The sequence below is a fragment of the Sebastes fasciatus genome, chromosome 14, assembly GCF_043250625.1.
Source record: "Sebastes fasciatus isolate fSebFas1 chromosome 14, fSebFas1.pri, whole genome shotgun sequence".
NCBI lineage: Eukaryota > Metazoa > Chordata > Actinopteri > Perciformes > Sebastidae > Sebastes > Sebastes fasciatus.
This window is the reverse complement of record NC_133808.1, coordinates 33,389,604-33,404,603: the sequence shown is the minus strand read 5'-3', so window position 1 is coordinate 33,404,603 and position 15,000 is coordinate 33,389,604. Positions and strand designations below refer to the sequence as shown.

Below are 15,000 nucleotides of genomic sequence, written 5' to 3'. Positions count from 1 at the left end.
GAGGTTAGTGTATCTGTGGAGGTTAGTGTATCTGTAGAGGTTAGTGTATCTGTAGAGGTTAGTGTATCTGTAGAGGTTAGTGTATCTGTGGAGGTTAGTGTATCTGTGGAGGTTAGTGTATCTGTGTATCTGTGGAGGTTAGTGTATCTGTAGAGGTTAGTGTATCTGTAGAGGTTAGTGTATCTGTGGAGGTTAGTGTATCTGTAGAGGTTAGTGTATCTGTAGAGGTTAGTGTATCTGTGGAGGTTAGTGTATCTGTAGAGGTTAGTGTATCTGTAGAGGTTAGTGTATCTGTGGAGGTTAGTGTATCTGTAGAGGTTAGTGTATCTGTGGAGGTTAGTGTATCTGTAGAGGTTAGTGTATCTGTGTATCTGTGGAGGTTAGTGTATCTGTGGAGGTTAGTGTATCTGTGTATCTGTGGAGGTTAGTGTATCTGTAGAGGTTAGTGTATCTGTGGAGGTTAGTGTATCTGTAGAGGTTAGTGTATCTGTGTATCTGTGGAGGTTAGTGTATCTGTGGAGGTTAGTGTATCTGTAGAGGTTAGTGTATCTGTGTATCTGTGGAGGTTCAGAGAGTAATCCCCCCCCCCTCCAGATGGTCTCTTCCTGCTGCTTTAATCCCGGCTGACTTTAAGTGTTGTTGTGCAACACGTTAAAATCCAGTTTGCGTTTCATGATGAAACGTTTCTACTGTTAAACATCGACATGTTTGTTTACCTCCGTATTTACATCGTAAATGATGCTGTAGGAACTGTAAGAACCGTCGGAACTGTAGGAACCGTAGGAACTGTAGAAACTGTAGGAACTAGGAACCGTAGGAACTGTAAAAACTGTAGGAGCTGTAGAAACTGTAGAAACTGTAGGAACTGTAGGAGCTGTAGGAACTAGGAACCGTAGGAACTGTAAAAACTGTAGGAGCTGTAGAAACTGTAGAAACTGTAGGAACTGTAGGAGCTGTAGGAACTGTAGAAACCTTAGGAACTGTAGGAACTAGGAACTGTAGGAACCGTTTGAACTCTAGGAACTTTAGGGACTGTAGGAACCGTAGGAACCGTAGAAACTGCAGAAAATGTAGGAACCGTAGAAACCGTAAGAACTAGGAACCGTAGGAACTGTAGGAACCGTAGAAACCGTAGGAACTAGGAACCGTAGGAACCGTAGGAACTGTAGGAACCGTAGGAACCGTAGGAACTGTAGCCTGTGAACAGTCCGCCCTCTTTGATTCTCTGAACGTGCTGCAGATTAGAACAGTTGAAGGATCTTCGTGTCTCAGATCTGCTTCACTAAATACTATAAATACTATCAGAGTTCCCGTCAGCTTCTGTTCTCAGTCTGCTGTTATCTGCCTCCTCCCACTCGTCCTCCATCACATCATCACTCTGTTCTCTCTGTTTCTCTGCAGCCGCCGCCGCCGCTCAGTGAAGGAGCTGCAAACCGCAAGTTCAAGTGCAGCGAGTGTGGAAAAGCCTTCAAATACAAACATCACCTGAAGGAGCATCTTCGTATTCACAGCGGTGAGTCGTCCTCCCCCGAAGCTGACAGTGAATGCTGCTGCTGGATGACTCATGACCTGGTTCAGATCAAAGATCAACACTAAGAGAAGCTTCTCTCTGAATACGACTGATTTCATCTTTGACATCTTCCTCCACTGATCCATGAATGATTCACAGCTACACATTAACGTCAAGTCATTCTTCTAGAAGTCTCTGAGAGGCTGCCGGTGACGTATCGGCTCGCCCGGTCTGACTGACAGAAGCCAAGTCGACACATGTTTAGGAAAGGAAAAATATATATTTACATATTAGGGCTGTCAGTACATCAAAATATTTAATGGTGATTAATCTCACATGTTGTATCTGTTCATAATGAACCTTAAAGGGAGATTAGTCCAGTATTTAATCCTCTTATCAACATGGGAGTGGACAAATAAGCTGCTTTATGTAAATGTATATATATATTTATTATTGTAAATCAATGAACAACACAGATCAATGACAAATATTGATCCAGAAACCCTCACAGGTACTGCATTTAGCATTTAGCATTTAGCATACAGGTACAACAAGTAGAAAACCGCCCAATCTGCCAACAAGATGAAACTGTATTTATTGATCATATCTCTCGTTGTGTTGCAGGTGAAAAGCCGTACGAGTGCTCCAACTGCAAGAAGCGGTTCTCCCACTCCGGCTCCTATAGTTCCCACATCAGCAGCAAGAAATGCATCGGCCTGATCGCCATCAACGGACGAGTACGCAGCGGAAACAACGGCAAGCCTGGCTCCTCCCCCAACTCCACGACCTCATCGCCTGGAAGCCCCGCCCTCGCTCAGCTCCGCCACAAACTGGAGAACGGGCGACCGCTCGGCCCTCCGGACCAGCAGGGTCAGCTCGACATCAAGGCCGAGCCGATGGACTTCAACGAGTACCGGCTGCTGATGGCCTCTCAGCACGGGTTCGGAGGATCAGGGGTCTACCTGAACGGCCGCGGTGGAAGCCCCCTGGGCATCCACAGCTCCTCCCAGAGCCCCCTTCAACACCTGGGAGGCATGGGACTGGACCTCCCCCTGCTGGGCTTCTCTGGTTCTCTGGGGAACAACCTGAGCGAGGTGCAGAAGGTGCTTCAGATTGTGGACAATACGGTGTGCAGGCAGAAGATGGACGGGAACCCGGAGGAGATCTCCAAGCTCAGGGCCTACATGAAGGAGCTGGGGGCCCAGATGGAGGAGCAGAGGCTTGCCCAGGCCGGCTTCCAGGTGGTGGGCCACGGCAGTCCCACAAAGAGCATCATTGACTACACGCTGGAGAAGGTCAACGAGGCCAAGAGTCTGATCGACGACTCCAAGAGGCAAGCGGACATCAAGACGGAGAAGTCGAACCACTCAGATCTCAGCGGTGAGGAGAAATGTCACGATGGCCAGAATCAGTTCCTGCCGTTCTGCTGCCAGTACTGCAAGGAGGCCTTCCCAGGGCCCATCCCTCTGCATCAACACGAGCGCTACCTGTGTAAAATGAACGAGGAGATCAAGGCAGTCCTGCAGCCGGCGGACAGCGGTCTACGCCGGGGGTCAGTACCCTCTGAGCTGACCAGTACTGAGCGGGCCACCAGCCCTATCAACCCCTTCAAGGACCACGTCTCAGTGCTCAAGGCCTACCTTGCCATGAACACTGAGCCCAACTCAGAGGAACTGCTCAAGATCTCCATCGCTGTCGGCCTTCCTCAAGAGTTCGTCAAGGAGTGGTTTTCTCAGTGGAAGAGCCAAAACGGCCACGGAGGCAGTCTGAGGAAGAAGTCGCCCCCCCCTGACCGCAGTGGAGCGGACGTCTTTAGCCGGTCACCGATGTCTCTTCCTACCGTAGATTTACACAGAGGCTTCACTAACGGCGACGCCACCCACAGACTCACGAAGGCCAACCAGTTTACAGCCAACAGGCAGACGACAGGAGACAAACCACTAGACCCCTTGGACCACTTGAGGAGCGACACTCCGTCGCCCCTCAACCTTTCTTCCACTTCCTCCAAAAACTCTCAGAGTAGCTCTTACACTCCGAACAGCTTAGCTTCTGAGGATGCTCACGGGGATATACCGCTGGATCTGTCGCTGCCCAAACACCTGGCCCAGAGGCTCCTGTCTGTGAGAGACAAGCGACCCAGGCACAACAGTTTTATCATCGATCGCAACGGCGAGGTGCTAGGACGAGACCATGTGTCCTCCGGACCCTTCGATCTGGTCAACATCAAGAAGGAGGTCCTGGGCCATGACGGCGGAGGGAGCACCAGTCCCCTCTTTGGGATCAATCCCTTCGCCGGTGGTCCCGTCTACACCTCTCTGCCACCTCACGGAGCATTTCCTCCGCCCACCTTCATGTCTCCGGCCCAGGCATCCATCCAGGGCCTCAGGCCCTACCCGGGCCTCGACCCCATGAGCTTCCTTCCCCACATGGGCTACACCTACGCCACCGGGGCAGCCACGTTCGCTGAAATGCAGCAGAGGAGAAAGTACCAACGGAAACCAGGTTTCCAGGTAAAACTACATGTTGTCCGTGATGCATTTCAAGTCCTCAAAGCTAAATGTCAAAACAGGTCATCTGACTTTACTGAGTGTTTCCTAATCTTAAAACCTCTATACCTCCCCGTCCCATCACGACCTCCCCGTCCCATCATGACCTCCCCAACACGACCTCCCCGTCCCATCATGACCTCCCCAACACGACCTCCCCGTCCCATCACAACCTCCCCGTACCATCACAACCTCCCCGTCCCATCACGACCTCCCCGTCCCATCACGACCTCCCCGTCCCATCACGACCTCCCCGTCCCATCACGACCTCCCCATCCCATCACGACCTCCCTGTCCCATCACGACGTACCATCACAACCTCCCCGTCCCATCACGACCTCCTCGTCCCATCAAGACCTCCCCGTCCCAACACAACCTCCCCGTCCCATCACGACCTCTCCGTCCCACCACACCCTCTCCGTCCCATCACGACCTCCCCATCCCACCACACCCTCTCCGTCCCACCACACCCTCTCCGTCCCATCACAACCTCCCCGTCCCATCACGACCTCCTCGTCCCATCACGACCTCCCCGTCCCAACACAACCTCCCCGTCCCATCACGACCTCCCCGTCCCATCACGACCTCCCCGTCCCAACACAACCTCCCCGTCCCATCACGACCTCTCCGTCCCATCACAACCTCCCCGTCCCATCACGACCTCCTCGTCCCATCACGACCTCCCCGTCCCAACACAACCTCCCCGTCCCATCACGACCTCCCCGTCCCATCACGACCTCCCCGTCCCAACACAACCTCCCCGTCCCATCACGACCTCTCCGTCCCATCACAACCTCCCCGTCCCATCACGACCTCTCCGTCCCATCACAACCTCCCCGTCCCATCACGACCTCCCCGTCCCACCACACCCTCTCCGTCCAACCACACCCTCTCCGTCCCACCACACCCTCTCCGTCCCATCACGACCTCCCCGTCCCAACACAACCTCCCCGTCCCACCACACCCTCTCCGTCCCACCACGACCTCCCCGTCCCATCAGACCCTCTCCGTCCCACCACGACCTCCCCGTCTCATATGTCCTCCCTTTTTTCTGAGTTTCCCTGGATGAAGGGGACTTACCCAGGTTGGGCCTTTAAGCCCTGTCCAGACTTGGGATCATGTCGGGGTGGGGTGTGGGGGTGTGGGGGTGTGGGGGTGTGGGACCAGAAGGTGTCTGGACAGGTGTGGGATTATCCGTGGTGTTGAGACGGTGTGTCTTTGTGTCTCAGGGGGAGCTGCTGGACGGGACGGCGGACTATCTGTCAGGCCTGGACGACCTGACAGACAGCGATTCGCTGCTGTCCAGGAAGAAGATGAAGAAGACTGAAAGTGGTATGTACGCGTGTGACTTGTGCGACAAAACATTCCAGAAGACCAGTTCCCTCCTAAGACACAAATATGAGCACACAGGTATATATAACGTTTGGACACTTCTTCTTCTTTTACCCCCCGATGCTTTGTGCCCTCTCCCTTCATCCCTCTCCTTTCATTCTCTCCTTTTTATCTTGATTTGCTCACATAGATCCTCCTCTAGTTCTACTGTTCTACTGTTCTACTGTTCCTGTTCACCTCCTTTAACATGCTCCTTCCTTTACAGCGGGGGGGGGGTTAACATCAGCATCTCATTCAGACTGTCCTACTGATAGAGGAGGAGGAGGAGGAGGAAAAGGAGGAGGAGGAGGAGGAGGTGTGCATGTGTGTGTGTGTGTGTGCTCTGCAGATCATACAGAAATATTAATGTCAGCAGAGAGACGATGATCCATTTATCCACATCTGATGTGGAAACAAACAGTAAACATCATCAATCCATAAATAATGAAGAATACTCTGTTCTTTATTGGTCAATCACGGCGTTCTAAGGTCGGTTATTTCTTTAAAACAGACCATTGCTACGTATAACAGACCGTTGCTACGTATAACGGACCGTTGCTACGTATAACGGACCGTTGCTAGGTATAACGGACCGTTGCTACGTATAACGGACCGTTGCTACGTATAACGGACCGTTGCTACGTATAACGGACCGCTGCTAGGTATAACGGACCGTTGCTACGTATAACGGACCGTTGCTACGTATAACGGACCGCTGCTACGTATAACGGACCGTTGCTACGTATAACGGACCGCTGCTACGTATAACGGACCGTTGCTAGGTATAACAGACCGTCGCTACGTATAACAGACCGTTGCTACGTATAACAGACCGTTGCTATGTATAACAGACCGTCGCTACGTATAACGGACCGTTGCTAGGTATAACGGACCGTTGCTACGTATACCGGACCGTCGCTACGTATAACGGACCGTTGCTAGGTATAACAGACCGTCGCTACGTATAACGGACCGTCGCTACGTATAACGGACCGTCGCTACGTATAACGGACCGTCGCTAGGTATAACGGACCGTTGCTATGTATAACGGACCGTTGCTAGGTATAACGGACCGCTGCTATGTATAACGGACCGTTGCTACGTATAACAGATCGTTGCTACGTATAACAGACCGTTTATATGTATAACAGACCGTTGCTAGGTATAACGGACCGTTGATATGTATAACAGACCGTTGCTAGGTATAACGGACTGTTGCTATGTATAACAGACCGTTGCTAGGTATAACGGACGGTTGCTATGTATAACAGACCGTTGCTAGGTATAACGGACCGTTGCTATGTATAACGGACCGTTGCTATGTATAACGGACTGTTGCTACGTATAACAGACCATTGCTAGATATAACGGACTGTTGCTATGTATAACAGACCGTTGCTAGGTATAACGGACCGTTGCTAGGTATAACGGACCGCTGCTATGTATAACGGACCGTTGCTACGTATAACAGACCGTTGCTACGTATAACAGACCGTTGATATGTATAACAGACCGTTGCTAGGTATAACGGACGGTTGCTATGTATAACAGACCGTTGCTATGTATAACGGACCGTAGCTATGTATAACGGACCGTTGCTAGGTATAACGGACCGCTGCTATGTACAACGGACCGTTGCTACGTATAACAGATCGTTGCTACGTATAACAGACCGTTGATATGTATAACAGACCGTTCCTACGTATAACAGAATGGTGCTATGTATAACAGACCGTCGCTACGTATAACAGACCGTTCCTACGTATAACAGAACGGTGCTATGTATAACAGACCGTCGCTACGTATAACAGACCGTTGCTATGTATAACAGACCGTTGCAATGTATAACAGACCGTTGCTAGGTATAACGGACTGTTGCTATGTATAACAGACCGTTGCTATGTATAACAGACCGTTGCTATGTATAACAGACCGTTCCTACGTATAACGGACTGTTGCTATGTATAACAGACCGTTGCTACGTGTAACAGACAGTTGCTATGTATAACAGACCGTTCCTACGTATAACAGAACGGTGCTATGTATAACAGACCGTCGCTACGTATAACAGACCGTTACTATGTATAACAGACTGTTGCAATGTATAACAGACCGTTGCTAGGTATAACGGACTGTTGCTATGTATAACAGACCGTTGCTATGTATAACAGACCGTTGCTAGGTATAACGGACTGTTGCTATGTATAACAGACCGTTGCTATGGACACAGCTCTGATGTCGGACTCTGGAGGAGTGTTTTTGTGTCATATTATTGATTTCTTCAGTAGCTGTGTAATAATCAGGATAATGAACAGCAAGCGGCTCATTGTTGTGAAATAAACCACAAATCTACTCGGTCTGTAGAATCAAACCACCGACTGATGCTTCACCTGGAGACGTTCTACCTTCACCTCTTTCACTCCGTTGCATCATCCCCCCGTCACTCAGATCAGGAATCCACCGTCTCGGTTATTTTTACACCGTGTGTGTGTGTGTGTGTGTTCCAGGTCTATTTGTGGCTACGATCTGCCTGCATGTGTGCTTGTGATGAGCTGTGCATGTACGTGCGTGTTTTTTCTGCATGTGTGTGTGTGTGTGTGTTGGCATTGTCGGGGTGAAGCCGTGTTGCGGTGCATGTGTGTGCGTGGGACGTGTGTTTGGACGCTGTTCAGCAGCCTGAAGCGTCCTGAGAAACTCGTAGTAAACCCACTAGTGTGTGTGTCTGTTAGTGTGTGTGTGTGTGTGTCTGTTAGTGTGTGTGTGTGTGTGTGTGTGTGTGTGTGTGTGTGTGTGTATGTATGTGTGTGTGTGTGTGTGTGTGTGTGTGTGTGTGTGTGTGTGTGTGTGTGTGTGTGTGTATGTGTGTTACGGCGGTGAAGGCTCCCTGCTCCTCCTCCTCTTCAGGTTTAAATCTGGCGCTGTGATGTCATCGCTGCCTCGCGGCGTCTCAAGCATCTCGTCTCGCTTCGCCGTTGCCGCGGCGACAGACGGACACAGAGAGTCTTATTCTGGTGGACGGGTTCAGTCTGAAGACACTTCTGGGAGTTTGAAGTCTGAGACGCTTTGCATGCTGGGAAATATCAATCATGTGTCCTCCGACAAAACATCAGCCAATCAGCGGAGAGATTAAAACCTGCGTTTATATGAAGTTTAACGACTTTATTTATAATGTTACTGCTAACGTTTTTTTATTATTATTCATCTTTTCTGCCCGTTGATCAGTTAATGTCAATAATATCAATATTTAACGTCAATTGTCGTTGATTCATCACGTCTCACAGCAGTTCATGAAATATTCACTAAATTTAATCCCTTTGATTCATAGACACTAATTTACCTTTTGTTTTTAGTGACGCTCAGCACGACTTTCAACAACGTATTTTTTCTGCGTTTTCCTACAAATGTCCAGCAACACATGACGCACATGTCAATTTTCACCCCAGTCTTCAAAATAAAACTACTTAGTTAGGTTTAAATGTGTTGGTTTGGGTTAAAATAACTTCAGAAGTACAGAAGTTACAAATAAATCAACGTTGACCTCTTGCCTCACACGGGGCACCAATATAGTCTCCTGGTGAAAGTCTGATAGACCGACCCATCCACCCCGACCTCCTCGCTACACGCCGTTCACCGCTCTTTAGACTTTCTGCCCTGACTCGGCGTCCTGACTCGGCGCGCTGACTCGACGCGCTGACTCGGCGCCCTGACTTGGCACCCTGACTCGGCGTTCTGACTCCGGGCCCTGATTTGGTGCCCTGACTCGGCGTGCTGACTCGGCGCCCTGAATGGGCGCCCTGACTCTGTGCCCTGACTTGGTGCCCTGACTCGGCGTGCTGACTCGGCGCCCTGACTCTGTGCTCTGACTCGGCGCCCTGACTTGGCGTGCTGACTGTAGTTGTGCTCGTGTGTTGTGTCTCTGCAGGGAAGCGTCCTCACCAGTGTCAGATCTGTAAGAAGGCCTTCAAACACAAACACCATCTGATCGAACACTCGCGCCTCCACTCCGGAGAGAAACCGTACCAGTGTGACAAGTGTGGCAAACGCTTCTCTCACTCGGGATCGTACTCGCAGCACATGAACCACCGCTACTCCTACTGCAAGAGGGAGGCCGAGGAGCGCGAGGCGGCTGAGAGGGAGGCAAGGGACAAGGGAGGAGGAGGAGGAGCCGCCGCCGCCGCCGCCGGCCTTGAGCCCACCGAACTGCTGATGAGGAGGGCCTACCTGCAGGGACTCGGGCCGCTCGGATACTCGGACCCTGAGGACCAGCAGGAGGACGGCGGTGGCGGCGGCGGTACGATCCTGAGGGACAGCAGCGAGGGAGGAGGAGGACGGGAGGAGAAGGAAGTGGACGACAAAATGTTCGAGGAGGTGACAGATAGACGGGATGCAAGTTTCAGGGAAGGAGAGGAGGAAGAGGAGGAGGAGGAGGGCGACAGCAGGAGCCAGATGGACTCGACGAGGGACGACGAGGGCAAAGACACGACGCCGCTGATGGACGAGAGTTCACGAGAAGGGAAGACAGACGGCAGGTCGGACCAGGAGGACTGATCCTCAGAGACAAAGAGCTTTGAACATTTTAACATGCTGGCTTCAGTTTCAGACAACATGCTTTTATTTTGAAGGGACTGTACACAGATGATTGGGGGGGGGGGGGATTTAAACTTTATTCCAAGTTATTATTCCCTCCGACGATTATTTAAACATGTTTCAGCTGACCTGTGATCAGCTCGTCTCCACGGTAACAACAGGAACCAGTGACGTAGATTCATCAGGTTCTATCTGACTAATCTTTGACAACTTATCAACACGTCATTATTAACTAAAACATCTAACGAGGTTCTACATGTGAAACATTATGAAAGACTGAGAGTCAGTGTCTATTTAGAAACGCTTCTCCGATATTGTCCGAGTCTCTTTCCGACTGACTTTACTGAAGGATAGTTAACTATAGACATCCACAGATTTATACGCCCTCAGTTTATCTTTACAGCGCTGCCGTTGGCCACCAGCCCGCTGGACGCACGGCCAATAACAGAGAACGTTAATAACAGAGAACGTTAATAACAGAGAACGTTAATAACAGAGAACGTTAGGGTTCTGCAGGTAGAACCTGATGAGTCAAATGTCACTAAATGTTTGGTATAACGTTCAGATATGTGAAGTGGAACATTAGTGAAGTGGAACATTAGTGAAGTGGAACATGACGAGCTGTGAGTTCTCTAATAAAGAGAATATTAATAACCTTGAGGGGAGGGGTGGTGATTTGCGTACAGTCCCTAACGGAGAGGAACATGTTGACGCCAACATCCCGTCATGAACCCGGGGGGGTGGGGGGGGGTGGGGGGGGGGGATTGTTTAAAAATCCACATTATGCAAAAAAGCCGACTAAAATGGCGCAGTGAGAACGCTGCTGATGGTGATGAGGAACCCTGATCTGGTGATGAGGAACCCTGATCCGGTGATGAGGAACCCTGATCTGGTGATGAGGAACCCTGGTCCTGGTGATGAGGAACCCTGATCCGGTGATGAGGAACCCTGATCTGGTGATGAGGAACCCTGGTCCTGGTGATGAGGAACCCTGATCCGGTGATGAGGAACCCTTATCTGGTGATGAGGAACCCTGGTCCTGGTGATGACGGGACGTGAAGCTGTTTTTAATGTACAGTATTATAAAGGCCTAAAAGCTGTGTGGTGCTATCATGTTCTTAACTTCCTGTGTCCCGTCGTGTTCCAAACCCCACATCAGGAAATTGCACTCGACTCCCCGAATCACTACAAAATAAAATAAAAAAATGAATTTAAAAAAAAAAGAGGGAAAAAAGCCTGGAACACGCGGCGACTTCCTGTCAGTGTTATCGTCGTATTTCTGTCTCTTACTGTGACCTTTTTTACTTTTATCCTCTTGGATTCTTTTTGCCAATTAACCACACGACTTTGGGCCTCCTGATCGTTTCATTTCTTTATGTGAAGGAACATTTAAACCTGTGTGATTTTCAAAATAAAATGTTGATGTGAGTCTTAAAAAGGAGAAGGAGCGTTAAAATGAAGGGCTCCAGATATTAAAAGGATCATGTTTACTCTAGAGAAAGCCTTATATGCAAACCTTCAGCTGTTAAAGTGCCATCCCTGTCCAGTGTGTCCTCTTCATTCCTCTCTAGTAGATATAGGTAGACGACACTCTGAAGCCCGGGACACACCAGGGACGCCAGCAGCAGCATGGCGGCTGCGTTACCTGTTGGTTTTTGATTTCAGCGTCCGTGTTAACAGGTTAGAGCAGCCAGCTGCGTCTCTTCTAGAGAGTCCATGTCTCGCCTATTTTTACCGCGAGCCGCGCATTTCACATCAACAACAGACAGTGAAGGTGATCTATTGACTGTATATTAAGATCATATCTACAGTTTACATGTCTCTATCTTTAGAATATGTTACAGAGATGAAACAAAAGGAAAGATTTATTTTTAAATCAACACCCTCAAGCATTTTTTCTGTGGACAGAATTCCCTTATTTGTTAACACAAGGCTTTTATTCTGAAATATGTGCCGGACAGTGTTGTAGAACATGCAGTGACTTGCAGAGCTCCATGAATGAATATAGTACGGGGTTTTAATGGTGGATTATTACTATTATTTACAAATTACCACACGTTTCTGAACCTTTCTCAGTCTAAAATAAATATAAATTATATTTATAATGAAATGAAACGGACATTATGAGGCAAACTCTATGTCTCACGCAGCCGCCACGCAGCCGCCACGCAGCCGCCACGCAGCCGCCACGCCCTCCTGACGATCCCGAGGTGTCCCGGCGTTAGTTTACACGTTTGTGCAATTTTCTCTGTTTTCTGGATCCATGACAGTATTATTTTGTCAGTATTATTAACTTTTTTGTTTTTGTTGAGTTTTCCAACATAAATTTAATTTTTTTTATTATTTGAGAATTTACCATTTTATTTATGTGACTGATTTTATATTTCCTAATTGTATTTATTTCATACTGTAGTGTACAGTATTAGAGTTCCTCACTCATAGATCTATTTTAGTAGAATGGTTCTGACTATCGGAACAGAACCTTCTCTTTTCTCTTTTCTTTCTTTTCCTTTTGAACTTCTGCAAATTCTAAATTCATCTGTGAACTTCTGATGTAAAAACACTGTTTAAAAGAAATCCACTTTATTCATCCAGCGAGGAGACGAAGGACTGATGATGATGATGATGATGATGATGATGAAGATGATCTGAAGTATTATTGAAATGACCAACATGCTCGAATAAATGTAGCCAAATTAAATTTTAATAAAACTGTTATTCTTCCTGTACGTCTGTTTGATTCATTAACACACACACGCACACACACAAACTCACACACACACACACACACACACACACACACACACACACACGCACACACACACACACACGCACACACAAACTCACACACACACAGAGAGTCAGTGATGATGACGGCGAGGTCTGTTTTTAGCGTCCTCGTGTTGCCGCCACATTTCTCTTCACTCACATCATCACTCAGTTTGATGAAGACTCACAACAACAACAACATGTGACTCATCTTCTTCACCAGATATCTCCTCTATCTTCTACCTCTATCTTCTCCTCTATCTTCTCCTCTATCTTCTCCTCTATCTTCTCCTCTATCTTCTCCTCTCTCTTCTCCTCTCTTCCTTCTTTTAGTAACCCTAACACCCAGAGTCCCTCCTGAGTCCCTCCTGAGTCCCTCCAGAGTCCCTCCTGAGTCCCTCCTGAGACCCTCCAGAGTCCCTCCTGAGTCCCTCCTGAGTCCCTCCTGAGTCCCTCCTGAGTCCTTCCTGAGTCCCTCCTGAGTCCCTCCTGAGTCCTTCCTGAGTCCTTCCTGAGACCCTCCAGAGTCCTTCCTGAGTCCCTCCTGAGTCCCTCCTGAGTCCCTCCTGAGTCCCTCCTGAGACCCTCCAGAGTCCTTCCTGAGTCCCTCCAGAGTCCCTCCAGAGTCCTTCCTGAGTCCCTCCTGGGTCCCTCCAGAGTTCCTCCAGAGTCCCCCCAGAGACCCCCCAGAGTCCCTCCAGAGTGCCTCCAGAGTACCCCCAGAGTCCCTCCAGAATCCTCCAGAGTCCTTCCTGAGACCCTCCAGAGTCCCTCCAGAGTCCCTCCAGAGACCCCCCAGAGACCCTCCAGAGTCCCTCCAGAGTCCCTCCAGAGACCCCCCAGAGTCCCTCCAGAGTCCCTCCTGAGACCCTCCAGAGTCCCTCCAGAGTCCCTCCAGAGTCCCTCCTGAGACCCTCCTGAGTCCTTCCTGAGACCCTCCAGAGTCGCTCCAGAGACCCTATGGAGGGACTCCGGAGTCCCTCCAGAGTCCCTCCAGAGTCCCTCCAGAGTCCCTCCTGGAACCCTCCAGAGTCCCTCCAAAATCTGGTTGGTCCCGCCTCTTTCAATCAGCCAGTCAGCTGTAGTCATGACCCGCCCTACGCTGCCTGTGATTGGCTGGTATGACCCGCTCTACGCTGCCTCTGATTGGCTGGTATGACCCGCTCTACGCTGCCTCTGATTGGTTGGTATGACCCGCTCTACGCTGCCTCTGATTGGCTGGTATGACCCGCTCTACGCTGCCTCTGATTGGTTGGTATGACCCGCTCTACGCTGCCTCTGATTGGCTGGTATGACCCGCTCTACGCTGCCTCTGATTGGCTGGTATGACCCGCTCTACGCTGCCTCTGATTGGTTGGTATGACCCGCCCTACGCTGCCTCTGATTGGCTGGTATGACCCGCCCTACGCTGCCTCTGATTGGTCAGGTTCAGGCAGGAGGAGTGTTATTGGTTAAACTTAGGTTAGTATATCATGGTGATCCAATCAGAAGCAGAGGAGGGTTCAATAATTAATTTAATTTAGATTAGTCTAGTTTAATAATTTGGGGTCGGTTAGATGACGTCATTATATGCCCCACTATGCTCGGTTGAAAATGCAACGTGACGACGTAGTAGAGGCAACGTGATGACGTAGTAGGAAGCGTGACGACGTAGTAGAGGCAACGTGATGACGCAGTAGAGGCAACGTGCTGTTCGCGCCGGTCAGATGCAGGCAGAGGTGAGTGAATACATCCAGAGTAGAGTTAGAGGTAGAGCTATAGCTATAGAGCTATAGAGCTATAGAGGTAGAGCTATAGAGGTAGAGCTATAGAGGTAGAGCTATAGCTATAGAGCTATAGAGCTATAGAGGTAGAGCTATAGAGGTAGAGCTATAGCTATAGAGCTATAGAGCTATAGAGGTAGAGCTATAGAGGTAGAGCTATAGAGGTAGAGCTATAGAGGTAGAGCTATAGCTATAGAGCTATAGAGGTAGAGCTATAGAGCTATAGAGCTATAGAGCTATAGAGGTAGAGCTATAGAGGTAGAGCTATAGAGCTATAGAGGTATAGAGGTAGAGGTAGAGCGGTGAGTGCTGCTGCTGCTGCTGCTGCTGCTGATGATGATGATGATGATGATGATCTGATGATCGTTCAGGTCCTCTGAGGAACCGGGCTGCTGTTTGTTCCCCGCTGAGGACGCAGTTTACCGGGTTCACTCTCTGCACTCAGCCGGTACCG

General features: G+C 49.5%; 2 protein-coding genes and 1 long non-coding RNA gene across 9 annotated transcripts in view; all 3 read left to right on the top strand.

Annotated features, from left to right (window-relative positions):
- zeb2a (zinc finger E-box binding homeobox 2a) overlaps window positions 1-12,743 on the top strand; it is a 95,251-nt gene extending 82,508 nt beyond the window's left edge. For 3 of the 5 annotated variants that reach the window (XM_074658029.1, XM_074658028.1, XM_074658027.1), the window contains exons 7-10: window positions 1,402-1,513; window positions 2,135-4,020; window positions 5,286-5,466; window positions 9,350-12,743. In XM_074658029.1, coding sequence (XP_074514130.1) covers window positions 1,402-1,513; window positions 2,135-4,020; window positions 5,286-5,466; window positions 9,350-9,975 — 2,805 coding nt within the window. In that variant the 3' untranslated portion in view covers window positions 9,976-12,743. The remainder of the gene's footprint in view (window positions 1-1,401; window positions 1,514-2,134; window positions 4,021-5,285; window positions 5,467-9,349) is intronic. The other 2 variants (XM_074658030.1, XM_074658031.1) reach the window with 1 other exon arrangement.
- On the top strand, window positions 5,478-9,061 carry LOC141782014 (uncharacterized). The gene is made up of 2 exons (XR_012597009.1): window positions 5,478-7,569; window positions 7,610-9,061. It is a non-coding gene; the product is annotated as an uncharacterized LOC141782014 (long non-coding RNA).
- A 1,610-nt stretch (window positions 12,744-14,353) lies between the features above and the next one.
- gtdc1 (glycosyltransferase-like domain containing 1) overlaps window positions 14,354-15,000 on the top strand; it is a 58,792-nt gene continuing 58,145 nt past the window's right edge. For 2 of the 3 annotated variants that reach the window (XR_012597004.1, XM_074658005.1), the window contains exon 1: window positions 14,443-14,501. Coding sequence is in view for 2 of the 3 variants with exons in the window: in XM_074658005.1 (XP_074514106.1) it covers window positions 14,490-14,501 (12 nt within the window). In the remaining variant the exon portion in view is untranslated. Of the gene's footprint in view, window positions 14,502-15,000 lie in introns of all 3 variants that reach the window. The other variant, XM_074658007.1, reaches the window with a different exon arrangement.